Genomic DNA, 27,328 nt, shown 5'->3' with positions numbered 1-27,328 from the left:
GCACGGGGTGATTGTCTCTCCAAGTGATGACACTGTTCCAGAGCAGCTGCAACAACGGGCTCCTGGAGGTCAGATGGATTTCGCTCAATGCCAATTCCAGATACTGGAGTGATAGAGGGAGTCCTTCTCACTCATCTACAATCCCAAGTGGAGCCTTCTGTGAGCGGTTGCGGAGCAATCCCATTTTCTTTTTTAAAGATAATTTTTTTGGGGGGCATTTTTAGGCCTTTATTTCCACCAAACAGATGAAGACATGAAAGGGGAGAGAGAGAAGGGGAATGACAGGCAGCAAAGGGCCTCAGGTCGGAGCCGAACCCGTGGACCCTGCGCCGAGGAGTAAACCTCTATATATGTGCAACTGCTCCACCAACTGAGCTAACCTGACTACAATCCAATTTTCCACCTCAGATGTCTGCGGTGTAGAACAGGCCAGGTTCTTAGGCTTGGCAACCAACTGCAGCCAGGGACCATATCATCAAGAAAATAAAAGTAACTGCAGCATCATCAGTTTCTCGTATCTTCATTGGTTTGGTGGAGGATTACAATTCTTCCACGCATGCAGGTCTGATATCTTCTGAGCAAGGCTGATGCAACTCGGGCAATCTGTGAATGGAACAGGTGTGTCTTTGTCTGCTGTTTGGAGCTGCGCAGGTGGTGTGCAGTTGGTTTCTCAGACCTTGTTAGCTGAAAACAGCTGCCGCCTGCAGCTGGAAACAGGGTTGATGAGAGCAAAGTTGGCTGGCCAGAAAAAAATCAAAAACCAAACAAGCTAAAGGAGTCTTCAAGGTTTCAAATAGTCAGGTGATAAATCTCAGTGGGTTTGTCACAACAATCGACACCTTACCTTACACCTGATCTCATCTCATCCGTTGTTAACATAAAATATTGATTGGTGGAGCCTTGATCAAAGTGAACAAGTGATGCAGTTTACTTGTAATGGACTGGTGAGGGACTTCATCATGAATTTTTAACCATAACAGGATCCTAAGGCAGTGGGCTCACATCTGGTTTCCACAACAGAGGTGACATTGACAGACAGGAATTATGTTTTTAGTCCTTCATCAAGGATACGTTTTCTGGATGCATCTTTTGGATTCTACGCTTGCCTGGGATCACACTCAACACTGCAGCTAAAATGGCTGTACGTGCAAGTTAAAGTTTCTCTCAACCAAAGCAAATTGCTAAAGCACGCCTCAGGGAGGGGAAGTGTTATTAATCCACGTTGCTTGCCATAACTGTTTCCAATTGACAGTCCTACTCAGCCAAACCCGGAGCCTCGAGAACTCTGGGCAGAAGGGCTCGTCTGCCTCAACCCGCAGGCAGATGGCTGCGCAGCAGGACTTCAGGACGTACGGCAGCCCTCCTCCGACGGCCAATTTATCTCTGATCCAGCAGCCTGAACTCTAACCTAAGTCTAAATGAGGGCGCGCACACACAAGGCACTCTGGGAAGGCGGCCCTGCGAGTCATCAGGAGATGAGAGAGGACAGTGCGGAAATGGAAACATGGCATTTACTTTCCAGTTAGCTGTAAAAAAAGGATACTGTCAGGATAAGACCTGACAATGAGAATAATCCTGGTCTGGATGGGAAAATCACCTCTTCAGCTCTACATGTAAAGATGCGTAAAGAGGGTGCATGTTGACTTCAATTCAGTATAACAAATACGATAGCTACAGAGCTTTGTTCTGAACAGCTATGAAAGCGAATGAGCTAAGAACGTAAAAGCGTTAATGATACTGGCAGTTTGTGTGGTTTTTGGAAATTATACAAAGGCACTAATAGGGGAAAATAACAAAATGTCCAAAAAATATGAAAAGCTGCTCCTGTGAAAAGTCTATCATATATTAATTTACTTAGATTGACCCTATAAACAATGTTTTTTCAGATGGTAGCGATATCTGGTCTGGCCCATGGACTATAAGCAGCCAAAGACCCATGGATGATTACTACAAATGCTTATGTTAAGCTACTGAAGCTGGAGTGTTAGAAGCGCTAACAGTTGTCACAGACTGGCTCAGGGAATGTGACAAGATTTAAGATTTAAGATCAATGGCTTATTGCCATGCAACTACGTTGCTGGGAATTTGGTGCAGTGTGCTCATTACAAAACAAAAACAGAAAGCATTTATAGCAGGACAGTCAATAACCGTTAAAAACACATATACGGGTGCCTGGGTAGCTCACCTGGTAAAGCAGGCACCAATACATAGGTGTGCGTTCACGAAAGGCTTGTATAATGTGGACGTGCCAACAGTTTTGTTGTTATTACTTTGAATTCCTCATGGGGGCGGAAGGAACTACGCACAATAGCTTTAACATTTACACTCCTGGCTCTGAGTAGGCTTCTGTCAGCATTTGGGTTCTAATTATCATTCCAACCTAAGCTAGCTTGAAGACCTAGGTGAACTAGATGCTGATGACCCTCCTATGTCCACCAGTCGGCCAAAAAACATAATGGGCCTATATGTAGAAGCAGGGTCATTTGGTGCCAGAAAAAAAATGTTTTGATTAAAGATTAGCTATGACTATTTATATCAATGTTAAAAATGTCAGTACAAATAAACAAAATAACTGCTGCCCTTGACTGAGGGAGGTTTATTCTGAAGTTAAAATGTGAAATATAAATTGTATATAAATAAAAATGTTCATGAATGATGCATTTTGCACGTCTGTGATTTCCTGAAAGTTCGCATGGATGTTTCCAAGAAATATGTAATTTAGTATGAAATTATAGTGTTTGATTGCTAAACATTCATATGTCCATGGATTTCAAATGTAACCATTCTTTTAGTAAGAGCAGAGCAGGTAAGCTGAAAAAGCAGACTTTCAGTTTCATGTGCAGCACACAGTTCAACATAATTTTTTTTAAGGAAAATAAAGATTTCAATAGTCAGTGAATAATGAGTGAGCTAGACTTTTCCTTATATTAAGTACCAAAATACAGGAAACTGTGTAAGGAATGATTAGAAAATGAGTTGGAGTGAAGAGCCTATGAAATAAAGCATTACCAAAAAAGGCTCAACGTGAGGTGTCAGTGTGTAGAAATGCTGCTCACATAATAGCATGGGAGTACTTTATTGTAACTGTAATGTACCCTATAATAAATTAAGCTCATAAGTATTGCCTAATTGATTTCATATGCAGTATTAACCACACTCAAATTTAAGTGCAGAGCCGCTTATAACAGTAAAACATCAGCAGTTCAAGACAAGGCAAAATTGCGTGTGTTTAAAATTAAAATGTGTCAAATCACAAGGGAAAGTGGGCTTTTATGGTACCAGGTGTTCAGAAGATTTGAGGATTAAAATAAAAGTACTTTGTCTACTTAAAAAAAAAAGGATAGATTTGCCTAACCTAAAAAACTAGCAAAAAGAAATCAGTTTCTTCTTTTTTTTGTTTCATCTCTTGTTTTTGTTTCATAAATCCCTCCCTAACCTCCCAGCTGTGGTAACAGAGAGCGGCACAGACTCAGTCCATGTCTTCATCGACAGTGAAGGTCAAGAGAAGGATGTCTTCCTTTGTCGCCGAATCTGACAGAAACTGAACTTGCACACACACACACACACACACACACAAATAGGGCTATATCCTTCAGTATGTGCACACATGCTGCCACAAACTCAAGATACTACTGTACACAAATATCCTGCACCTATACACATACACACACACACACACACACACTCACACAAAGACATACACTACACACATGTGCGCGCACACACACACACACACACACACACACACAAAAGTACATATGCATTCTTGCAAAAATGTACACACATAAATGCTGAATATATGCACACACCAACGAAGTGCACAAAACCAGCTTTTATTGTCGGTCTTCCAGGCTTCAATAAACCAGGACTCTGAAAAAGCTTTCGGGATATCGAGCGATCCAAACAATGGGGGGAAATGGCATTGGGGTTTCCATGGCAACTGCTGCAAGCTGCTAAGAGGGCTGCTTTGAAAACATATGTCAGACTTGACTGGTCTGTTCACAGTGAGCCTAGCAACAGATTCTCTGTGCAGCCTATCACACTGTCTCGCACAGCGTTCGCTGTTCTAACATTTGACTTGCTGTCTGTCAGCGGTCTGAAATGATTCAGGCAAAGAAAACTGCTCCCATTAAGGAAAAATAAGAAGGGAAAGAAGACAACTTTAGGCTTCCTGACTGTGAAAAGCAGAGGTGTTTGTGTGGCCAAAAAATTCGCTGAAAAGATCATGTTTTCCATTTTTTGACTTGTTTGTTTAAAGATTTTACTGCAGCAAAAATACGGAAAGAAAGAACAACGGAGCCCCAAATCCCCAAATCCATAACTGCTAATCTCTGTCTCAGAAAAGCAAACGTTCAACATCCACTGAGCACCAAAATATTATCTCCAACTTCCTTATATTGAGTAACAAACGTCTCACTTGCCGCAACGCTTAACAATCCATCTCTCACCTGTCTTCTCCCCTCTTTCTTTCATGCAGGGGATTTAACAGGTGTGAGTCAGAGAGCTTTCACCTGCATGCAGCTGTACACATCCATTGTGCAATATACAGTACATATATCCAATTAGTGGATTAATTGGTCAGTAGATTGACAGAAAAGTAACAATTCAACAAGTCAATTCACAAGTAAACCTGCCAGATATTCACCTGTTCCAGCTTCTCCAATGTGATGATTTTCTGTTTCATATTTTTTTGGTTTATATCAAAACAAATACTGCATTTTTTTAAATTAAAATAACTTTTTTTTTTAAATTTCCTGATACACAACCCATCTATAAGGTCGAGCGTCTGACTTTGATATTTGATATGCTCGCATCTTGTCTCTGATCAACACTGGGATCTTTAAACCTGCAGTAAGTGTTTTTTTTCCACTTGGGGGCAGCAGAAACAAGCCGTAAACACAAGACTGACATATTATATGTTGATATGGCTAATATGTGTTAGCAAACAATTGTCTATTAACTCATACAGAATAACATTATAATTCATTTGGAGTCCAATATTTGCTCTACTTTGAACTCTGATTTGGTCTCCACCAGCTCTTGAGGGTAAAATCTGGCCCTTTAACTGCTAAATGCTTACCTGACGCGCCAGATGGTTTGTTACACAGAACCATCTGAGAAAATTGTCATTGAAAACTGTTTGGAAAAAGGCAGGCACAAAAAATACCTGGCAGATACCTGGCAGGTGATTGGATGAACCATCTGTCTATCACGTCCCCCATTGTTGTTTTGAACGAACAGTCGCCGCGGTCACGTACTCACCTAAACCATGCCCGTAGCTGCTGGTGCAAGGTAAGGTAAATGCACCGCTACGTTCACCAGCTAGGTAATTGTCTGTGATTTAATGTGCGTCATCATACAGCCAGTTTAAAGCTTTTTTCACTGAAAACACCTGCCTGCTGCGACCACACACTATCAGAATGAACCAAAAAAGTTAATTTGTGGTCCAGCAAGCCAAAACAATGAGCTAAAAGATAAAAAAAAAAAGAAGAAAAAAAAAGAAACCAGGCCTTAATTATAACCGATGGCAGATCAAAAAATCCGAGCTCTTATGAACTGTCTTTCATTTTGGAAGACACTGACAATTTGGTTTAGCCGTATTCAACAAATTGTTTTGTTATGTAATTTGTAGTGTCTGTTGGGTATTTTTCACTAGTTTCTGATACATTATAGATTCATAAATTAATTGAGTAATCACCATAAATTAATTGATAAATCAATCAATGAAATAATAAATATTGAAAAAGGTATTGTAGTTGCAGCCCTAGCTTTTCATATTTTTCAGATCTGCCTGTAAAATTCACAAATACTGCTCTGTTTGCCACCTGTATAAGAGCTTCTCTTTCTTTCTTTTTGTCCCATGTGGTTGAATTTGTTTGTCATTGCAGAGGTGGTGGGTGGATTGTACCAGCAGCAGCTCAGTGCCATATCACTGCCACACAATGTGAAGAGCAAGGTGGGAGGGATGGGTAAGAAGAAAGAAAGAGAGAGACATGAAAATTGAAGGGGGAGGGAGAGAGGGGGGATATGGGAAGAGGGAGGAATTGGAAAACATGGAGGAAGGTTGATTATGGGGGAGGAAGAAAAGAGAGAGATGCGTCATACCAAAACATTAGTATGCAATCAAGTTGCTGGTGCGGTAAGGATTGTCGTTGTCTGTCGACAGCTGCCGCAGCCTTTCAAATCTACACTGCAATGTCACATACACACACACACACACACAAACACACACACACACACACACACACACACACACTTGCCCATTGACACCACACAAACAACAGCACTTGTACTCCCTCCATTGTCAAAGAGAAAATAAAGGAAAATAATAACCATTTTCATGTCAGTTTGTGCAGAGGAGATTCATATATCCAGTTATTGATCTATGTCACACTTTCAGTTTCAGCAGACGGGTTTATTAGAGAGCTGGAGCTGGAAATGAGCCAGAGCTGCACACGCACACACACACACACACACACACACACACACACACACACACACACACACACACACACACACACACACACACACACACACACACACATACAAAAAAAAAAAAAAAAAAAAAAAAAAAAAAAAAAAAAAAAAACAATAAAAAAACAATTTTTATTTTTTTTTTTTTTTTTTTCATGTAAAGGAATTAAGATAAGAAATGAGATAGATAGATAGATAGATAGATAGATAGATAGATAGATAGATAGATAGATAGATAGATAGATAGATAGATAGATAGATAGATAGATAGATAGATAAGAGTTAAAAAAAAAACTCTCTAATGTGGCCCCTCTGGCTCAGTAGAAATAGTTTAAGAGGAACTGGAGGGGATTTATTTACGTTTGTTTATTTTGCCCTTGAAAAAAACAGAAGCAGTTGAGATGTTTGTGATTAAAGAGAAGTAAAGTAAAATATAAAAATGTGCTGAGCAGGAAACCAAGGAGCTACAGCAGAGTTTCAGCTTCTCTGCGGCACATTTTAGACTCGAGCCCTTTGTGATGTTTGTTCTTTCAACAGCATGCCTGAAGTGTGTGTGTGTGTGTGTGTGTGTGTGTGTGTGTGTGTGTGTGTGGGAGGGGGGGGGGGGGACTCTAAGACATTGATGAGCTGCACCCCTCCTCTCTCGCTCTCCCTCTCTCTCTGTCTCTCTCCATCGCCGTGGTCCTTGGCAGGTCCACGTTGCCATGGCAACGCTCACATTGCCGCAGGCTGGCTGGAGCGAGGCGCGCTAGTTGAAAAAGAAAGCAAGAGAGAGAGAAAGAGAGAGAGAGAGATCACTGCAGAGGGAGGGGAGGGCAGGCGAGAATTGGTTCTCCAATTCATTACCCCTACAACACCTCCCCCCCCTCCACAAACCCTCCCCCACGCAGCACCCTGTTCCTGACTGTCAAGATCAGAAAGTTTGTTGACTTCAAAAACATAAGTAAGTTTCTTCAATCTTATTTATGAGTCTTAAAAGATTTCCCCTGAAAATGTTTTCCACCCAAATGTTATGTTCCCACGCATTTAAAAGTTGTTGTTGTGTCTTTAGTTGATGAAAGCTCTGAATATTCATCATGTAATATACCATGGGGAGAGAAAAGAGAGGGGGAAAAAAACACAAAATAGCTGCTGAATGTGGACAGTTCTTCACAGTAATTATAAAATTAAATTCAACAGCAAAAACTACAAATGTTTTATAATGACATTTGTTATGTACTATTGACGTTCTCATTTAAAATAGGGACTGATTCCCATTTTTTTAAATCAAAAGCACAGCATACTGAGGCCAAGTTTTCCATTAAGCCTTGGCTGGTCCACATCATTCTCCCAGCTACCTCTCAGTCCAGCTGCAGCACCCTTCCAGCTCCTTCTGTCAAATTTCACTCTGTGCTCCTTAAACATGAACTTGCCTCACTGCCTGCACCGAGCTCTGACTTCTTGACCTCCTCAGCTGCTATATTGGGCAGCGGTGCATTCAATGGGATTGACACTCACTCAGGGTTGCTAAGATACAATATGGCTAATCAGGTCTGGAGTTAAATCCCACCACGACCCTCACAACCAGAGCCTCTGTACCATACCTGCTACTATATTATTTCTCTTTTCTCTATACTGTCTCATTAACAAATTTAAGAAATCAACATTAACGTTTCTGTTTGTTTTTTTTAAAGGCTGTTGCTGCTTGAGGCTGCTCAGTTAAGATGTATTATGGAAGTATTTTCACAGTTGTACGGTGATCAGAGCAATGGATCACGCCACTGCACCTGTAGTACTACGTTATTTTGTGTCCTCCACTGCTCCTCCACAAAACATGCATCCAGATTAATGATGCCATTATCGGCTCCAGTGGGGCTAGAATGGAGCATTTCCAAATTCACTTAAAGTGATACCAGGTTTTATCACCACACATAAAAAACTGAACTAACTAAATCAGAAAAAAACTAAAATAAAAAAACTCTTGATCTCAAAAGAGAAATGTAGACCATTTCAGAAGAAAAAAAGCAGATGAACAACATCGGATGTTTGGTAGGTTCTGACTTATTCCATCCTTTTATCACTCTTCCTATCCACTCTGCCTCCACCGTCACTTTATGTTTACATGTACGTTTTGCCATATTGAAGGATATCCCACGTTTTCATTTGAATTGATCCAATACCATTATTTCACTTATAAATATAAATGAAGAAAGACTCCATTTTAATTGAACTACATGTTAAATGTCAGCCTCGCGCTACTTACACGTTTATTTGAGGTGTCACAAAGTTCTGTCTGTCTCATTAAGCATTGTATTTTTAAACGAGCTCTTCCATCCTCTTGCATTTATGCTGCAGTCACACCAACCTAGGTAAAACTATACTTATACTATACTATAGTGGAAAAACAGACGGGACAGTGATTAATGCGGGGGGGGGGGGGCAAATAAGGCCAGGTCAAAAAGGGAAACAATCACTTTGTCTCCTAATTAACATTTCATCCTATATGTACATACTCATTTATAGCATGTGCATGTAATTTTGAGGACGTTACACCTTCGCAAGGAAGCAACTCATAATATGGCACAGCTAGGTGAGAAAAGGGTCGGTTGGCATCCACGGTGATGTCTGCTTCCTCTCTACAGTGGAAAGTTGACCTGTTTGTTAACACGCTTCACTGAAGGACAGAGCATGGTCCTCCAGCTGCAGTGTGAGTCCAAGGGGAAGTGTCACAGCGTGAAGTGCTGGAAGGGAGGGACCAAGGTGATTCACCTTACATAATCAGGTTGATATGATTAGATTCAGGGTTTACACTAAGGGTCTAATTCATTGCATTTTTCAGACTGGCCAGGCAGGCACAGAGGGGCTAAAACTACGGTCACGATCACCCTTTAAATTTATGTGTGGAAATTTTAGATTTGTTCTTATTTCATACAAACAGGTGATTATATTCACACCTGCAGGCAGCACTGTACAGCTGCATTCTTCTGGACAGGTTTAGGTAAAGTGCCCTGCTCAAGGGCACTTCAGCAGACATTTAAAGAAGCAGGGACCAGGGGCGGCCTCTAGCTCACGCAGTAAGAGCATTCGCCCCATGTTGGCTGAGTCCTGCAGCGGTGCGGGTTTGAATCTGACCCGCTGCCCTTTGCTGCGTGTCATCCCCTATCTCTCTCCCCCTTTCTGGTCTATCCACTGTCATTAAAGGGAAAAGCCCCAAAAAAATAATTTAAAAAAGGGGACCATGTTGTGTTCCAGTTGGACTGGGGAGTCGGATTTCCAAATTGGAAAGCCAGTGGAAGCACTCCAACATGGCTGCTCCGAGCATCAACAGTAGCGAAAGCTGTGAAAATATGCTGTTCGTTCTTCCGCACTTCTGTTTTATTTGTGTCTCATTAAATCATCCACGGGCAATACTGTCCATCTTCTATCTATTCTATCTATCAGTGGAGAAGTTGCTACGCAAAATACCCCATAATGCCTTGCTATCAACTGATATTGCTGATGGCTAACCTGGCTAGATTTCCCCCAACCCGTTATAATTATAATATAATGGTTTTTCAACATGTGTCTGGAATACGGTCAACTCGGGTGTGACGCTATTCCTAGTTCTGAGCTCTGACTTCCGAGGTCAATAGAACGCAGCATTAATCACCCCTCCTACTCTCCCCATCATCATTTTCCCAGCAGGTGTGTGCATTTGAAGTTGCTTCTCACCAACCTGCTTCTCTTAAAAAGAACCTTTTTTTTCCATTCCTTGGAAGCAAATGTAGTGAAGGAAGTGTAAATGAAGACCCAGTCAGAGCTTCTGTGCACAGCACGGAGAGAAAACCAAGAAGAAGGGCAGTAATGGCTGTGAGAGCAGATATATTGAGGGAGTTACAATTCTGTGACTCCATCCTCCTGTGTATTTCAGATTAAATCTAAGTCTGATAGTGAACTCTAAATGTGAGTGACCTTCAGATCTTTGCGGGGTCAAAGTTTGGTACAGCTTTGCAAAACAGAACCATGTAGAATTTCAAAACTCCTGCTGGCAATTATGAGAATGAATGTCCCATTAGGAAGGTACTGTGTGAGACATATTTCGGGTTGAGTATTAGCTTGACAGGTGTCACACGGGTGACTTACTCGTTGCATCCCAGCTCCACCCTTCTGCCTAGGATTTTTTTGGAGGCAAGTGGTGTTTTTAACATTTAACATTTTGACATAACACAGAATTGGATCATTCAAAACGTGTAAACCAATGGGAAATCACGAGGACAGAGGCATTCTGTTTAGTAGTTGTGACACTTGTTTTGTTTGTTCTTACTGCTTTAACATGAAGTTTTAACATGATTTAACATGAAGTTTTAAAAAATAAAAATGTTGAAAGAAGGCCGTTTCAGGAGATTCAGCCAACAGAGTAAAAATTATTCTTCATTTCACTGACTTAAACACTTAAACATCAAGTACACACACACACACTCAAACATACACACAGGCTCCGAAGCACAGACGGTCACAATCACATTCAACATACCTGTGAGGATACACAGAAATCTGGCATTAGATGCGACTCGTTGGGAAACGCTTGATCCAGCATCTGTGGCTCTCTGCTTTAATGGCTGCCTGCTAAACTGAAAACCTAGACGCCACGATGGTAAGATAAGTCCAATTCAGTGAGCCGAAAAGTATTTAAAATATTAAAATGTTTTGTTAAGTTTACTCTCTTTTTTAAACTCTAACACGGTTTTGTTCATTTTGGGTCCGGTTGACCTCTAGAAAGAATAAAACTTGTGAAAAATGTGAATGCACACATGGGGTTGGATCAATAAATCCTTGCAGCATGTGCAGAGGGTTACTACAGATGGTGAGAGTGTAATAGCGCCAGAGGTGCCCGAGCTCATTAAGAAACAGGACCATACTCCGGTGCAGAGCACGGAGAGGGGAGCAGTGAAGGGAGGGAGGAGAGGAGAGGAGAGGAGAGGAGAGGAGAGGAGAGGAGAGGAGGATGCAGAGCCTGAATGTCACTGAGATCTGATGATTTACTTCTGTTGGAAAATGGAAACAAAAAAAATTCATTATAAATCCTTTCTGTGTGTGTGCCTGGAGAGCAACAGAAGACCTGTGTTAAATTTGTGAAAATAAATAGTAGCATGTTAATAGTAAGCTCAGAGGTTGTATTGAGGCTGCTGCACACAGGAAACAGGCTGGAGTGTGGCGCCATCTCCCTGTCAGCACGGCTTATTTCTCTGTTGCCGTTAGCTAAAGGGAATTTCTGCTGGCGATGGACATGCAGAGATTTATAGACTTGGGATCAACCAATATAGGTTTTTGATGCCAATATTTTGTGCAGACATGCAGTATTATTTAAATATGACTTCCAGCATGCCAGCAGATCATAGTCATTAAGTTCCCTGCATAGTTATTATATCATAGTCATGGCAAAGTTGAAAAGCCACTGAAATAAAGATCATCACGAAGCTCTGCACTGGACCTATTTAATGGGAGGCCAAAACACAAAATACTTTCATACTGGAAGCGGTGACGGACAATTTTGTTCCAATCTATGGTTCGGATACAATAATCTGAACCTATCACCAACTTTATTTCACAACATAGCGTATGGCCAAATATACTAGTCCTCGCTGTTCATTCAGAAGCTAAGTTTGTAAACCTTAATGCAAACATTTGCCTTCCCCAATGACCTGACATCCACCAAAAACTTCAGATCAATAAAAAAAGAAAACCACAGATCTGCTAATTGGGCACTTTCCTATTGTTGCACAATTTAAAAGCTGCAGTCTGAGTTACAACACAAGTTCAAGTTCCATTCCTTCTGGATAAAATCACTGCTCTGTGAAGGCATGAGAGGAAAATGTTGCACGACTTGCACGGGCCTGAGTGGAGGACAAAAACCTGTTTTGTTTTTTTCATTTCCTTTAATCACTTTTGGAGTATATTTTTGGAACATGTGTTCTCCAATACATGTGACTGAGATCCTTAAAAAAAAAAAAAAAAACTACAAATATGACATGACAGACAGTGAACCATCATTCTGTCTTTATATCACCTCTGGTTTTCTGATCTTGCTGCCAAACCAGCGACGTTACCAGCCTGTGTGTGTACATGTAAACATGTACACAAACGCAGCAACACAATGTGACCATAATCCCATTAAATCTACCACAATTTGACAGACACTGGCAGAAAACACAGAAGTTCCCCTTACGTACACTCATATTACTCATGGATGCGGCTGCACACATTCTTTTGTGTGTAAAACTGCCACTTTCTGAGTTTAAAATGAGAGGAACATTGACCTTAAAGACGCTGGGATTAATCCATTTTATAATTCGAGTCACTGTGATTCAGCATGTGCTCTTTTTTATTCGGAATGCAATGTCCTGCCAAAGCAAGCCTTGCATTAGGCAATCTATCAATATGACGGAGTAAATTAGTAGTAAAATGGCTCCCAGATGGGTTCATGAGGTCAAAAATAAACAACAAAGCAGGGATGCACCGAATCCAGGATTCGGCCGAATATTGGGCTTTTTGACGGGGGTTCAGTTTCTGCCGAACCTTAGAATTTTTTTCCACCGAACCTAGCGCTACGCGCGCTATGCTGGTCGACGTAATGACGGCGCCGTTGATTACGGGAAGGTGTTTACGTAGCGGAGCGTTCAATCCAGTAGGCTGTGAGAAAGTGAAAATGGAACTCGTGAGCAGAAAAAGTTGTTGTTTGGCAGTACTTTCAGTCTAAAGAAGGCCATTCAAGTCCAGCTACATGTTCAATTTGCAATGCTGATTTGTCTCGTGGTGGCGAGGACCCTAAACAATACACAACATCGCCGCTGTTAAAACATTTGGTATGAAACATCCAAAAGAATACGAGTTGTGCACGAAAGGAATCTACAGACAGAAGCCAAAATGCTTCCGGTACGGCAAAGGAAGGACAGTCCCAGCTAAAAACTTGTGTTAACCATTTGTTTACTTCATTAATGTGTTTACTGTGTTAATGGACTCAGGATGGGAGTAGGATTCGGCAGAATATTAACCAGTGGATTCGGTATTTGGCCGAACCCCAAAAATCTGGATTCGGTGCATCCCTGCAACAAAGTGACGACAGACTAGTCGTCATCGGTTTTGCTTTTCTTCTTCTTTTTCTTCTTCTTTCCCGAGCCCTCCACAACATCCCCATACAAAATGTCTATTGGTTCACATTTCACGGTTACATTTTCCTCCTTCACCCTCACACTGGGCTCCAAGCCCTCCTCCACCTCCTCTCGCTCCCTGTCCTCTCGCTCCTTGTCCTTCTTTTTCTTCTTCTTTTTCCTCCTCTCTTCCAAAACGTCGCCCTCCTGGAAGGGAAGCTCCATCATTACTTCGTCCTGAACTTCAGGTTCAGCGACAGGTTCCTCTTTCACTCTCACCACCCCCTCCGCCTCCGCTTCCTCTCCACACTCTGCCTTTATTCGCTTTTCTTTCTTTTTCTTCTTCTTCTTTTTCCTCCCTTCCTCCTCCTCCTCCTCCTCATCCTCCTGCCATGTTTCTTCTACGAATCGTTTGACTACCAGGGGGCGGAGGGTTGCAGACGAGGGCCCAAAGGCGGCTCCGTCCGCTTCACTCTCTGCCACGCAGGTCAGCGTGGGGGTCTTACTGCCGAACGGATGGAACCGCTGTCTCAGCCCAGGGGGTATGGAGGGTGCTGGAGCGGCGGGGATGACCTGAGGGGCCCGGTTTGCCCTGCTGTCTCCATAGCTCTCACACACATTCAGCAGGCCTGAAAACATGGGGCCAAAAACCACGGCATCGGACGACTGCTTGTCGCTGGTGAGCAGGCGGAGGTCTGAGGTACCGTGGGCGGACGCCAGGATGCTGTAGATCTGCTGGCCACCCCCAGTATTGGCTCCGCCTGCAGCGGTAGGAACCTTCACGGTCTGGAGACCTGAGAGGGGCAACTTAATGCCACTGAAACTGGATGGAGGGAGGAGAGGCGAGGTTAGGCATCATACACACAAAGCATGGAGGGAAACCAAGACTGTGACCTGACTATTGAAGTTTGGTTGGGGGACTCTGTCTCTTTCCAGCTCCACCTGCTGGCCCCAAAAGAAACAAACTGCCCCACTGTCACTTACTACATGTAAAAGCCCAGACACAGAGCCGACGGCCAAACGTTGGCAGAAAAGGCAGTTGGGCTGATCAGTCTCCCCGAGTTGGACCAAAAAGCGCCTCGGAACACAACAAAGCGACGAGATGTAAGACGTCTCCATAACAGCAGGCAGCGCTAATCTGTATTGTCGCCCAAAAATGAAAACCGGCAGCTGATTGGACGAAAGCGTCACGTGGGTCTGGTTTCTCCGGAAATTCAAAGACCGACTGCCATGTCGGCTCGTTCAGACTACGATCTCATATTGTGCTAAAATAGTTCACCGAAACGTGTTTCTGAAAACATTTTAAGCGAGAAATAGGCCGTGCAGTTGCTGAATCTGTCTTCATTTCAGATCGACGAAGATTTTCGTCAGAATTTGAGAGACTCTAGTCACGCTCATTCCGCTCCCCGTTTCCGGGTTAGCACTCTACCAATCAGACGGGTCATTTGAGTCCAACATGTCAAATCGGCCAAAATGAAGGATGACAGCACAGAACACACGGAACAGACTCGAGTCACTGACCTCGCCAGACTGTCCAACGGCTGATTATCGGCTTTATGTGTCCGGGCCTTAAATCTGACTAAGCGCCGCTTATGCTGCCACATAAATTGCAGCAGAGATTGTTTAAAGGGAGACTATGTAACTTTACAATTGTTGAATTCATAAGCAATAAAATGCACCAACGCTCACTTAAAACACTCAGGAATTTGGCTGATGCAGCCACTTGGTCTGGCATGACCAGTATCTTGTAATAGCTAATGGTAGCAATGCATGATTACTTTTCTTTTTCTGCATTCTTTGTTTTCTCGCCTCATTTAATTGTTCTTTTCTTCTGTACCTTTTTTATAGACTACGTTTTCTTAATTATTTTCTATATGCTGCCTTTCGGTGAATTATTTTAGGGAACACGTCAAGCCCCTTGAGGGTTTTCTGGGTTTCCTTTGCATGTCTTTTTTTTTTACTTTTTTTTTTTACATGTGCTAAATAAATCAAAAATCAACGACAATCTTTATAACAGATTATATTAATATGGTAAGTCACTTCACTGAATTAATGACTGTTATCTAATTGTACTACTATTAGGATTTGTTATTCTGTCATTGTAACTAGCGGCCACAGTTATCGCTGTTCAGTAAATGTTGCATAGGCTCACATTTAATTTATTGGCACCTTATGGAGCCTCAAAAGTGGGAGAACAAAACCAGTGATCCACAGTAGCTAAAGTGTGATTACTTTTTTCTATATTTTCCTATTGGGAATCTTTGCTATGACTTTTTTTCCAAAGTGTTTAGTAGATCAAAATGTATGCAAAGTTTAGGATACTAAGGATTCTAAATGCTTTCTTGTAAGTTTGGCTGTGCCTGAGAGACGCATACAAGGAAACAGACGAAAGGGGAAAGATTGTACCCACCGTTCTGGGTTAAAGCTGGCGGGAGCTTTAATGAGCCATAACTCGTTATTGTCCGTCAGACTCTCGGTGAGAGTTGTGCTGCAGGGCTTATGGCAGAAAGACACAAAGTCAGCAGGACACTGGAACCTGGTGGTCTTCTTATCTGTGGAGACAGACAAGAACCGCACGCCATTTATTATTTTACTTATTATTTGTTGTTGTTGTTGTCGTGTGTGTGTGTGTGTGTGTGTGTGTGATCTGTATTGAATGAGGACCAGCAATAAACTTTGAATTTTTTTTTCTTTGTAGTTTCGCCATTATTTGATGAAATTCCTGGTAACAAATTATGATGACCCACAGAAATTTATAAAAATAAATTAATTTAAAAAAAAGAACCCCGCGCCCTCATCATTTCATGAGTAAAATAACACCAAGCATAAGAAATACACAATAGAGCCCTGAGAAAGAATACCTGAATAAAAGCAGTGCGTGCTGACTTTTCACTGGATTCACTTTTAGTATCAGTATCTTACTTGTGTGTACTGCCTCTATGAAATATGTTCTATGTTGCCAGTAGAAACACAGCTACATGCTTAGCTAGATAAGTACAGAGCATCATTTCGAGACTGTTACACGTTTTTACTAAAACGTTTTTTTCCGTTTTAGTAAGTCAAAATGTAAAAATAGAGGCGTTAACCCTAACAATCTGGAGCTCAGTCAGTCACTGCCTACTGTAATACAGTGCATTTACTTGCTTGCATTATATTTCTGATTGTAACTGCCATCATAAAGCTGGTGTAACCGAACTGACCATTACCACCAGCTTTTTTTTTTAACCCATGTGTGTGTGTGAACTTACCGGTTTCTTTTTGCTTTACAGGGGATTCTGTAGTATTATTGTCCTCTTCATCTTCACTTGATGAAGATGATACGTGTCTTGGCATTTTTATGTTTACAAATAACTACAAAGTTCTAACATATAAGTTTTCTATCTCAAAACGCATGGCTACGGCGGACGCACATGTGTTGACGCAAAATGAACTCTGAACTTTAATTACTTCACTTCCGTGCCAGTTTCGTTGTAGTTCTAAAACCAGACACCAAGAGTTGGTTTACGTTGACATAACCAGGCAAGGAAACTCTAACACCCATAATGCACCTCGCTAGGTTACGTAACGTTGAAGCGTCCGTCTGGGAAGCAGTTGACAGCAGTCAAGAGCAGGCCGAAGTGGGTAAACAAAACAAACATTTTTTTTGTTAAATAGCGAAAACAACCCAAAGGTTTGATCTACTTTTATATCCGAAGAATGTGTAACATTGTTCTGAAGGGGTTTGAAGCCCGTTAAAGTGAAAAGTCGTTAGCAAAGAGAGGGCGTGCACCTGTCTAAGCTAAATAGGTTAACCTAGCTAGCTAACGTCTGTCGTTGAGCCCGCTCAGGTTAGCTAGCTAGCTAGCTGGCCAGCCATGTCGTCCCCCTCCTCCTCCAGGCGCCAGTGGTGCTACCTGTGCGACCTGCCAAAGATGCCGTGGACTGTGGTGTGGGACTTCAGCGAAGTGGTTTGCCGTGGCTGCGTAAACTACGAGGGAGCTAATCAGATTGAGTTCCTTATAACGAATGCCCGACAGCTGAAACGAACTCACGGGATGCAGGACGGTAACGTCAGGTCACCTGGTCCCTCGCCCAATAAACACGGCACATCTGGAAGAGGAGATGCGGACGGAGGCAGGCAGCACATGGACCGCTACGACAGGGGAGGAAGAGGAGAAAGTACCGTGTCTGCTATTCGTGTGCCGCCCAACGGGCTGCACCGCGACGGCCAGCAGCCTCAAGAATTGAACCGTCAGAGCCCCAGCGGCAGCCGAAGACCCATGCTAGGCGCTGCCATCCCTCCTAATCTAGTGACTCAGAGTATTGCAGGGATTCCCCATGGGTTACTTACGGGCATGCCGGCGGGTCTAACCGCCAGGACAGCCCCCATGAGCAGCCCCATGATCTTCCCTGCCCCGGTGCTGGCCGAGATGAGCCGCAGACAGCTGGGGATAGGGATGGGGATAGCTCCTTTTATCACTCCGGAGCTGGAGCGAGAGCTCAGTTCGTCCCAGAATCAGCCCAAGATGCAGACACAGATCCACACTGCTGTGGCTGGCAGCAGCGCCAGTAAGAGTACAGGCATCCCTTCTTCTACCTCGACCCTGGCTGGAGGTGTGAGCCAGACCAGCCCCAAGCCTGCCTCATCACCAGCCAGGCAGCCACGGCCCCTAACTGCGAGGTCCGGAGGGGAGCCCCTGGGATCCAGCACCTCAGCAGAGGCTGCCACCACAGCTGCAGCGTTACCCCACAGCGGTGCCTCTGAGCTGGGATCAGCATCTGCCAGCAACACTCATTCAACTGGAAACACTCTATCCTGCACCTTGTGTCATGAGAGGCTGGAAGACACACACTTTGTTCAGTGTCCATCAGTGCCTGGGCATAGGTTTGTTTTGTTTGCTATTTGTATTCTTTTTAAGGTAGCAATGCATAGTGAATAGCCTGAAATTTGTTGATTTATGTTGCCATGAATAAAATGCTTTGTTTGTGGCTTTTAGTCACACCAAGTAAGCAATTCAAGACCGCATTTTAGTCTTTGTTTTTTTTTTGCATACATTTTTTAGACTAAGAAACATAATTTGTTACTTGAACAAAAAAATGTTATTACTAAAAAAATCATTAGTTGTTGGTATCCTTAATAGTTATGTCTCACTACTAATTGTAATAACGTCTTCTCTACCTCCACCAAATTTAGGTTCTGCTTCCCCTGCACCAGAGTGTACATCCAGAGCCGGCGGGGCGATGGGGAGGTGTACTGCCCCAGCGGAGAGCGCTGTCCACTGGACAACTCTCCCAACAGTCCCCCTTGGGCCTTCATGCAGGGAGAGGTATCCACCATACTCGGCACTGCCGGAGCAGGAGCTGCATCAGCTGCTGCATCTGGAGCCGGGAACGGGCCTGGAGCTGCGGCTGCGTCCGGGGCCGGGAGCGGAGCGGCCAGCGGAGCGGGAGCCGCCAGCGGAGACGTCACCGTCAAGAAAGAGAGAGAGACGTGATGATGGCTTCCATGGAAACCAGACCAGGAACCAGTACAGCAACAGGCAGGTCCACAGACATCTGACAACCCATAGTCTGAAGTCTGACAGCATTTTGCATTGTGGGACCATTATACAAGGAAGCACATTAGTTTACTCCCATCTTCAAGAAATGCGTTTGCCTGTCCTCTCTGACAACAGCTTCAGGTTCTGAATCTGGATGTCTGTGAATACCTATCTGTGGAATACATGAATTGTTTTCTTTTCAATTGAAAAGGCATTTCTATTAGATTCTATTATTATTTTATCAATATTATTGTCCTAAATTATCGATTCACCCAAATTGATATACACGCTGTTTGGCATATTGGACTTATAAAAATGGATTGATGTTAGCTACATGGAAGAGATTAAGAGAGGCAGGAGTGATACAAAATGACCTATCAGTCTGCAAAGATGTCGTATGACAACATCTCCTTAATAGGAGGCAGTCAGAGTATTGTACACATGTTGTAACATGTGTTTATGTCCCACTAGATTTGCCCAATCTAAACCACACAGCTTTGATATGGTGGGATATGTGTGATTTCGTAAAAATGTAATTTGTTTTTGCTTTTTGTCACTCCAGAGTTGAATCGCATACCAGAAAGAGACGTCTGCAATGGAGCTCTGAGAGATCCAGAAGAGAAGCAACACAGTTCGGAAAACCTCCATTGCACAGGTCTTGACTCCAACTACTAACACCACCCAATTCTATCAACATTATCAGACCTAAAATTGCCTTTTGATGTACTGTTGGAATCAGATATTCAGGGCCAATCAACAGCTGAACAGTGGCTACTTTTGTAGTGTTAGTAGTAGTTGTGCCAGTAGAAACAACTGGGCTGCGTTTCAAAAGTGGTTCAACATGCTCTCGTTCACTTCCCCTAAGCACTTGCTCTCGGGGGGGGGGTAATCCCCACCGCCATCTTAAGTGTCGCTCCAATCGTCTAAAAAAACAGGAGGGGGCTTGGTGAGATCGAGCGAGTGAATAACGATGGTCACTCCAGAGGTGGACATCACCCACAAGTCATTACAGTTATGCATTTGGGGCAAAAAAAATAGATTGATGGTTAGGTGGCAGTAATGTACAACCGTTATAACTCCTGTTGCTGACCACCAAAGAAGGAGAAGATGAAAAAATACATTTCAACTTTTTAGTTTCCTCATTGTTAGCTCGATATTTTACTGAAACATGTCAATTTACTTTATACATTTTATTTACAAGATAGTTGTATGTGTGATTTCTTCAATTCCAACCTTATCTGTAAATGCGTGGAAGAAACTCTGTTTTTGCGAGATGTAAGCATTAAAATGGTAAATGATACAGATCACACTTTTCTAAATATGAAACTCGTGCAGCTGATTACCAAGCCTCATTGAAATGAATCTGCAGGTATTTATGATGTGTGAAAAGCAGTAATAATACTTTTTTATAAATAATATTTGTATTGCGCCTTTCGTACAAGAAATAGGCCTGCTGTACAATAAGGAAATTGCATGACATAAGCAGACATGGAATGAACATAAAACGGGGATATAAAGCCATAATTAATAGAAAATAAGATGGGTAATAAAACACACTTGAAGCAGTAGCGCTAAGCCTACAACTGGCGGTCGATCCGTATAGTTTGGGCTGAGAGTTAACGGGGGCAGGTGTGTTCCATTTCACTGCCCCTGCCCCGCCCACTTTCCCTCTGCTCTCCAAGTGGCCGCCTTGCGACATATGCTATGACGACCAAGGGCTGAGCGAATTGAAGGAGGGCATGTTAAAAAAAATAAACTAATGAAACGCAGCCCTGATCATGCCCACATTAGCACTGCCAGCTAGCTACTGTTAGCAGCTGGACACAAACGGGCTGAAGCCACACGTAGACTACACCAGTCTTTTCTCACTTTTCTACAAACAAAAATCTACACCACCATTGCAATCTTTTGAAAGATTTCGTAATCGCATAAACAACTGTCACACTTGAATATGCACCTTATGAAACAACCAGTGCCAACAGGACTACTGAAATGTCTCCATTTCTCTTATCTGGCCACCAGTGTATTCATATTTTATTTATTTGGTTTTATTTGCTAATGGTAGCCTGTTAGCAGAACTAATATAGGGATGTTTTTAGTTTCAAATGATCCTTCTCAAACTCACAGAAAGTAGCCACGCTCCAGTGTTTACTTCAACAATACACTCAATACTGTGTTTGCACGGGAAAGCACAGAAAGCTTGTTTTGACAAATCCAACACAAATGTTGAAATGCTAAAAACAGTGGCCACGGTTGTCCTGTATCTTTCCTGTTTGATGAACAAACTTTGGCCGGCAGCTTGCAGCAGGAGGTCAGATATCAGACTGTTGGCAGAAAAACACAAGCTGTTCGGAGTTGAAACAAGTTGGAACTCGCCATGCCATTTTCTCTGCCAGTGCTTGGTCTAATAAAATCTTCGTGCTTCTACAACTACGATTAACATTAACAACTGACACGACACTGACAGTTATCGTGACAAAGTGTACCTTAAATTTCAAGTTATTTGTATTGTTTTGACTGTATCTGTGTCCTGATGCGCAATCAGATTGTTTAAAAAAAAATATATTATATATATATATATATATATATATATATATATATATATATATATATATATATATATATATATATATATATATATATATAGCTTTTTGTTCAGAGTTCGGTGGGAGTTTAGAGCATTGAAAGAGTGCGTTGGTTCTTCTTTTGATTATGACGAGAGTGCCCAGGCATCAGTGGTAATTCGACACAGCGCCATCTATGGGAATGGCGAGCTAAACTCTTTTCAGGACAATAGTGTACACGCCATTACAAAACGGAAAAAAACAACTGACACGACACTGACAGTTCTCGTGACAAAGTGTACCTTAAATTTCAAATTATTTGTATTGTTTTGACTGTATCTGTGTCCTGATGCGCAATCAGATTGTTTAAAAAAAAAATATATATATATATATATATATATATATATATATATATATATATATATATATATATAAAAAACCTCTAAAACAACTAAACATGCAAACCAACATGAGTTGTGGACAGAATGCCAGTAGTGACATTTCTCTGTGTGTCTGTGCATTTTTTTTTTTTCGTCTGCTCAAAGTAAAGTTGACTTTGACTCCGAGAACAGAGAGTGTCTACAAACAACCAGTTGTTGTGTCAAAGCATAGACCAGCCGCAGAGACTCTTTGTTTAACTGTATTTAAATGTTGCTTTCATACAAGATCCAGCCCAGCCTACGCTTTACCCCGAATGTACATGAAAAGATATATCTATCGATAGGCCTAGGACTATATTTTATACTCGAATGTTAAATGTTATATACTGTATAGATCTATAATAGTATGTGCAATCCTTAGTCATAGCATATGCAACAGTTTGGAATATGTAATTAAAAACGATGCTGTATGTATCATTTCTTAAACCTTTTAGTTTTTTTGAAGGGAGAATCCACCTAAAAGCGGAAACGTTCTTCTGTAATCCTAAAACGGTTTAATATTGTTTATGAATTTGTTTCTCCTAAAAGGAGACTTCTTATCACCTGACACTTTTATGGAGTGGAAACTGTATTTAAAAAGTATATTTTTGTTTGCAGATGATGAAATTAATCTTATCTTAATTTAAACAAAGAACCTCACAGTCTTCCGTTCACATCCATTGTTCCATTCATGTTAGTGGAGCGTAGGGGCGCACGATTCAGAAAACGTCACGATTCGATTCAATATCGATTTTTAGGCTCAAGATTCGATTCAAAAGACGTTCTTGATTAAAACAAAAACGATTCACAGTATGTAAATGTAGTTACTTTTCCCGTGGGACTGTAGTAGACATACAATTTGAAAGAAAAGAAATGCAACAAATTAAATGTAGTTTTATATTACTTTGTCTTCATACGAAAATAAAAACTTTTGCAACTAAAAACTGCAAAGTGCCAAGCTTTTGCCAGCTTTCAAATACATTTAATTCAAGTATAAAATAAAACTGTTCAATAAGAGATTGTTTAAAAATATATATATATATATATATATATATATATATATATATATATATATATATATATATATTATATATATATATATATATATACATCTATACATCTATATATATATATATATATATATATATATATATATATATATATATATATATATATATATATATATATATATATATATATATATATATATATATATATATATTATATTATATTAGATATATATATATATAGATATATATATATATAGATATATATAGCTTTTGTTCAGAGTTCGGTGGGAGTTTAGAGCATTGAAAGAGTGTGGTTCTTCTTTTGATTATGACGAGGTGCCCAGGCATCAGTGGTAATTCGACACAGCGCCATCTATGGGAATGGCGAGCTAAACTCATTTCAGGACAATAGTGTACACGCCATTACAAAACGGAAAAAAACAAAAACTATAAACCGATTTTGAATCGGTAGAGCTTGAATCACGATATGAATGTGATTCGATTTTTTTAATTTTTTTTTGCACACCCCTAGTGGAGCGAATGTGGATGACCAGTCATACTGCACATCTAATCCTGACTTTAATTGCCAGTTACAAAAGAATGTGCAGGGATTTCATGTTCCTAAATTGAACAGTCCAACATTTTAATTTAATAATCACACATTAAATTAGTTTTTTGGTGGATTCTCTCTTTATGTGCAGCATGTACTCATCAGTACAGAAGCACAGACAAACCAAAGGTAATTTTATGCCCAAATTTATGTTTTCTGGATGTAAATGTTTAATGGGGAATATATATATATATATATATATATATATATATATATATATATATATATATATATATATATATATATATATATATTATTATTATTTTTTTATTTTTTTTATTTTTTTTCTTGGCCAGGTCTTCTTCACCGGCTTTCTTCATCAAGCCGTTACAGTTTACAGGCCTGTGTGGTCTACTGTACTTACGGGATTTTATATATAGTAAACGCCTATGGTATGCAGCAAATACTTATACAGGCTTTCTATATTGAGAGAATATCCCACGGATCAGGTCTGTTGTAGAGAAATGTCTTTGAAGAAGTGGAATTTAAGTTTAATATGCACTGATACATCATGCAATCCCTTGTTAAGTGCCTTTTTTTTTTTAAATGTTTACCGTCTGTTTGTGTGTCTGGGAACCTCAGGGGAAGTGGGAGTGCAATGGCTTTTTTTGAACTGTCTAGTCAATGATTAACCTGAATCTGTTTCCCTTCAATTGCCATCAGACGGATTTTGCTTTCACCCGAAGCCTTTGTAAAGTCGGCCAGCCATTTATTGTCTTGATATGGTCTTTCCTCGCATCTCTCTTCTTTTCATGTATGTGTCATCTTGGCATCTGTTGGTTTTATTGCAGCTTCATGTACAAAATAGAAACCAGGAATAAATGGGATGAAAACTTGTACTTGTTTTTTTGTTTCTTGTGTTTTACCACTGACATTATATCATGTTAAATAGTTTGTTTATGAGTAAAAAGCCAAGACAATTCTTCAAACATAAGTAGAGGAATGATTTTGTAATCTTGCTTTTTTACCTGGGATAACAGCACATTGTTTGGCATCAACACAACGATCCACATATCGCTAACTAAACTGCACGCTTTGCAAAGTCTCCCCCGGGCCTGAGTTCACAAGTGAAATGGCAGTGGGGATGAAGGAGTGCTTGTAGCTGTTACTCTTAATCACGGGGATTCTGAACCTGTCTAGAGCTGCATCTCATGGCCCTTATTTGATAGCTCCTCAACTCCTCGGTCCTCTCCTGAACCGGATGTACGGTGTTCATTTTAGGACCTCCTCAGATCTCAGACTCAGGTGTCAGACTCAAACGAAAAGGCATCAGGTCACAGGCGAATCTGCATCGGAGTAGCCTAAAAGTCACTCAGTCTCAGAAAAACCTCTGGATGTTGTTCTGTCCCTCCTCGGGGAAGGCCGTCTCAAAGCTCTTATTTCTGCCCCGAGGACCGAGCATAGGGATCATCGAGGAGGGATCATCGAGGAGCTATAGCCGAGGATACAGAGAGCAGCCTTCCCGGAAGCCGTGCAGCGGAAGGAGTTGCTAACTCCGCCCCAAACAGCTGACGAATTCATGTGACGCTTCAGAGGAAAGGACGTCTCATCCCTCTAAAAACACATTTTGCTTGTTGCCTCTCTCCTCGCGTGGCAAGTGGAGGAGTCGAGGATGCAATTTAAGGGCCATGCGATGCACCTTAGGTCTAACAGCTGACAATGCTTATCAAAGCCAAGTACCTTCACGAATATGTAATTCATAGGACTGATGCATGAACATTTTATTTCTAACAGTAATAGTTTTATTGTATTTATCATGTACATGAATCTATTGGGTAATTGGTCATTACTCAACATAATCTTGTTTAAACACTGATCTTGTGTAATCTTCTTAGTAGCCAATGCTCTTTTTGAAAATCCCAATGATAAGAAGACAGAATAGTTCATGTCTGAGGTGACCTTTAAGTCTTAAGGCAGCTCCATTATGTCATTTTGGCATCCGGGTAAAAATTCAACCTGCAAGAAATGAAATTCCTGGTTTCTATTTTGAAGTTTACTTCATCAAGTCAAGTTTATTTCATCCATAAAAATGGAAATTACAGTGCCCATACCCACCTTCCTAGCTCCTAGCTGGAGATACTGTAATTACTGCCAAGGAATCAATCAGTTACCTTGGATGTATGTTAGATTGCAATTTATCTGGTGTAGGTCAGGCCCAAAAGGTAATCACCAAAGTAAATCAGAGAGTCCGATTTTTGGCCAGAATATCAAAGTATTTGGATGAAAAAACAAATATAACTCTGGCAGGGGCTTATTTTGATTATGCGTGTGGCTCATGGTACAATGGTGTCACAGGGAACCTGAAACGTAGGCTTCAGACGTCTCAAAACAAATGAATAAGGATTATTTTAGACCTTCCCATAAGAACTCATCTGGAATCTTCCCACTTTGAAAGGGTGGGATGGTTGAAAGTTGAGGATCGAGTGTCTCAGTTGCAGCTGGGTATGGTACATAAAATTGTTCATGGAGATGTTCCCAAATATTAAAAAAATTATTTTAAGAGAGTAAATGAAGTTCATAGGTATTCCACTAGGGGTAGCTCAACAGATTTTGTACCTCCAAGAGCTAAGACTAACCTGGGCAAACAGTCTTTTCTTTATGTTGGAACTACCCTTTGGAACCGGTTACCTGGTACACTCAAGACAGTCAGAAGCATAGGCAGTTTTAAACAGGGTTTGAAAGTATGGCTTAGGTGCCAATTGTAGTCATTATCATATCATAGTTTATTTTTATTGTTAAATTGTCTGTATACTATGGATGAAATTGATTAATGTATTTTGAATGATTGTTATGTGACTTGCCCTGTTTTTTTTTCTCCCCTGCCCTTATAGGGACCACAATGGAAATAAGTCTTTGGGCTTTATTGTGTCATCCCTGACTATTTATGTATTTTTAGTGTATGACGCAGAGTGCTGTTTCATATATGTTTTTTATATTTAAGTGGTCAAATAAAATCAATCAATCAAACCTTAATGCCCATAAAAAATAGAGCATAAATACAATACAATAAAAACAATATACAATACAATACATAAATACAGTACAGAAATTATAAAAATGTACGTTTAAAGTGCTTGTAGTGCTGTCTGATAGAGGTATAAAAGAGAGAGCATACCACTTAGTTTGTGTCACTACGTTCCATAACCCTGCCAGTCAAATGACCATGAAGAGGGTGACCCGGGTCCCTCGTTATTTTCTGTCATTTTTGCCAGACGGTCGTCATATACTTGATCCACTGTATCTAACTGTCCCACCATTTTTCCAGCCCTTTTTAGTCACTCTATCAATCCTGGCCTTCTCGGTTATCCCAGCATTCCCACTACATTCATGTACTGTAAGAGGATGCAGTGTCTGTAAAAAAACAAAAACAAAAGGACTTATTTTGATAATAGTGTTGAACTCTGTTCAGTTTAATTCAGTATCAGTAACAGAAGAAAAACAAACTTTCCAGACATAAAAAAAAATCAAACAAACATTTCATAGAAACTCTTTTCTGCCAGTCTTTTTCTGTTTTCTAACGGCCACAAGATGGCGCTCTTAGCCTCTTACCCCAGTCTGAATGAAAGGACAGAGGCCGCTTGGCACCGTCTTAAGAGTTACAGCTGCGCATTTTGTGTTGTGAAGAA

At 41.1% G+C, this 27,328-nt stretch overlaps 2 protein-coding genes across 2 annotated transcripts; one reads left to right on the top strand and one right to left on the bottom strand.

Annotated features, from left to right (window-relative positions):
• Positions 1-13,426: 13,426 nt before the first annotated feature.
• Positions 13,427-17,153, bottom strand: polr1g (RNA polymerase I subunit G). Its single transcript, XM_039783206.1, has 3 exons — positions 16,829-17,153; positions 15,991-16,132; positions 13,427-14,403 (listed from the first exon to the last, which is right to left on the bottom strand). The coding sequence occupies exons 1-3, from the start codon at positions 16,911-16,913 to the stop codon at positions 13,557-13,559; spliced, it is 1,074 nt and encodes a 357-aa protein (XP_039639140.1). The 5' UTR covers positions 16,914-17,153; the 3' UTR covers positions 13,427-13,556.
• Positions 17,154-17,158: 5 nt separating this feature from the next.
• On the top strand, positions 17,159-21,656 carry irf2bp1 (interferon regulatory factor 2 binding protein 1). The gene is made up of 3 exons (XM_039783199.1): positions 17,159-18,444; positions 18,754-19,099; positions 19,662-21,656. The coding sequence occupies exons 1-2, from the start codon at positions 17,435-17,437 to the stop codon at positions 19,052-19,054; spliced, it is 1,311 nt and encodes a 436-aa protein (XP_039639133.1). The 5' UTR covers positions 17,159-17,434; the 3' UTR covers positions 19,055-19,099; positions 19,662-21,656.
• The last annotated feature ends 5,672 nt before the right edge of the window (positions 21,657-27,328 follow it).

The sequence above is a fragment of the Perca fluviatilis genome, chromosome 2 (genome assembly GCF_010015445.1).
Source record: "Perca fluviatilis chromosome 2, GENO_Pfluv_1.0, whole genome shotgun sequence".
NCBI lineage: Eukaryota > Metazoa > Chordata > Actinopteri > Perciformes > Percidae > Perca > Perca fluviatilis.
Note: the sequence above shows the minus strand (reverse complement) of the source record. Positions and strands in the feature narration are given on the sequence as shown.

Bases quoted from the DNA above. Each gene is read 5' to 3' on its own strand.
- irf2bp1 (XM_039783199.1), top strand. From the start codon at position 17,435: ATGTCGTCCCCCTCCTCCTCCAGGCGCCAGTGGTGCTACCTGTGCGAC. The intron at 18,445-18,753 runs GTTTGTTTTGTT...CACCAAATTTAG, and splicing joins CCATCAGTGCCTGGGCATAG to GTTCTGCTTCCCCTGCACCA.
- polr1g (XM_039783206.1), bottom strand. From the start codon at position 16,913: ATGCCAAGACACGTATCATCTTCATCAAGTGAAGATGAAGAGGACAAT. The intron at 16,133-16,828 runs GTAAGTTCACAC...CTGTCTCCACAG, and splicing joins TGTAAAGCAAAAAGAAACCG to ATAAGAAGACCACCAGGTTC. The intron at 14,404-15,990 runs GTGGGTACAATC...CCCTCCATCCAG, and splicing joins GCCAGCTTTAACCCAGAACG to TTTCAGTGGCATTAAGTTGC.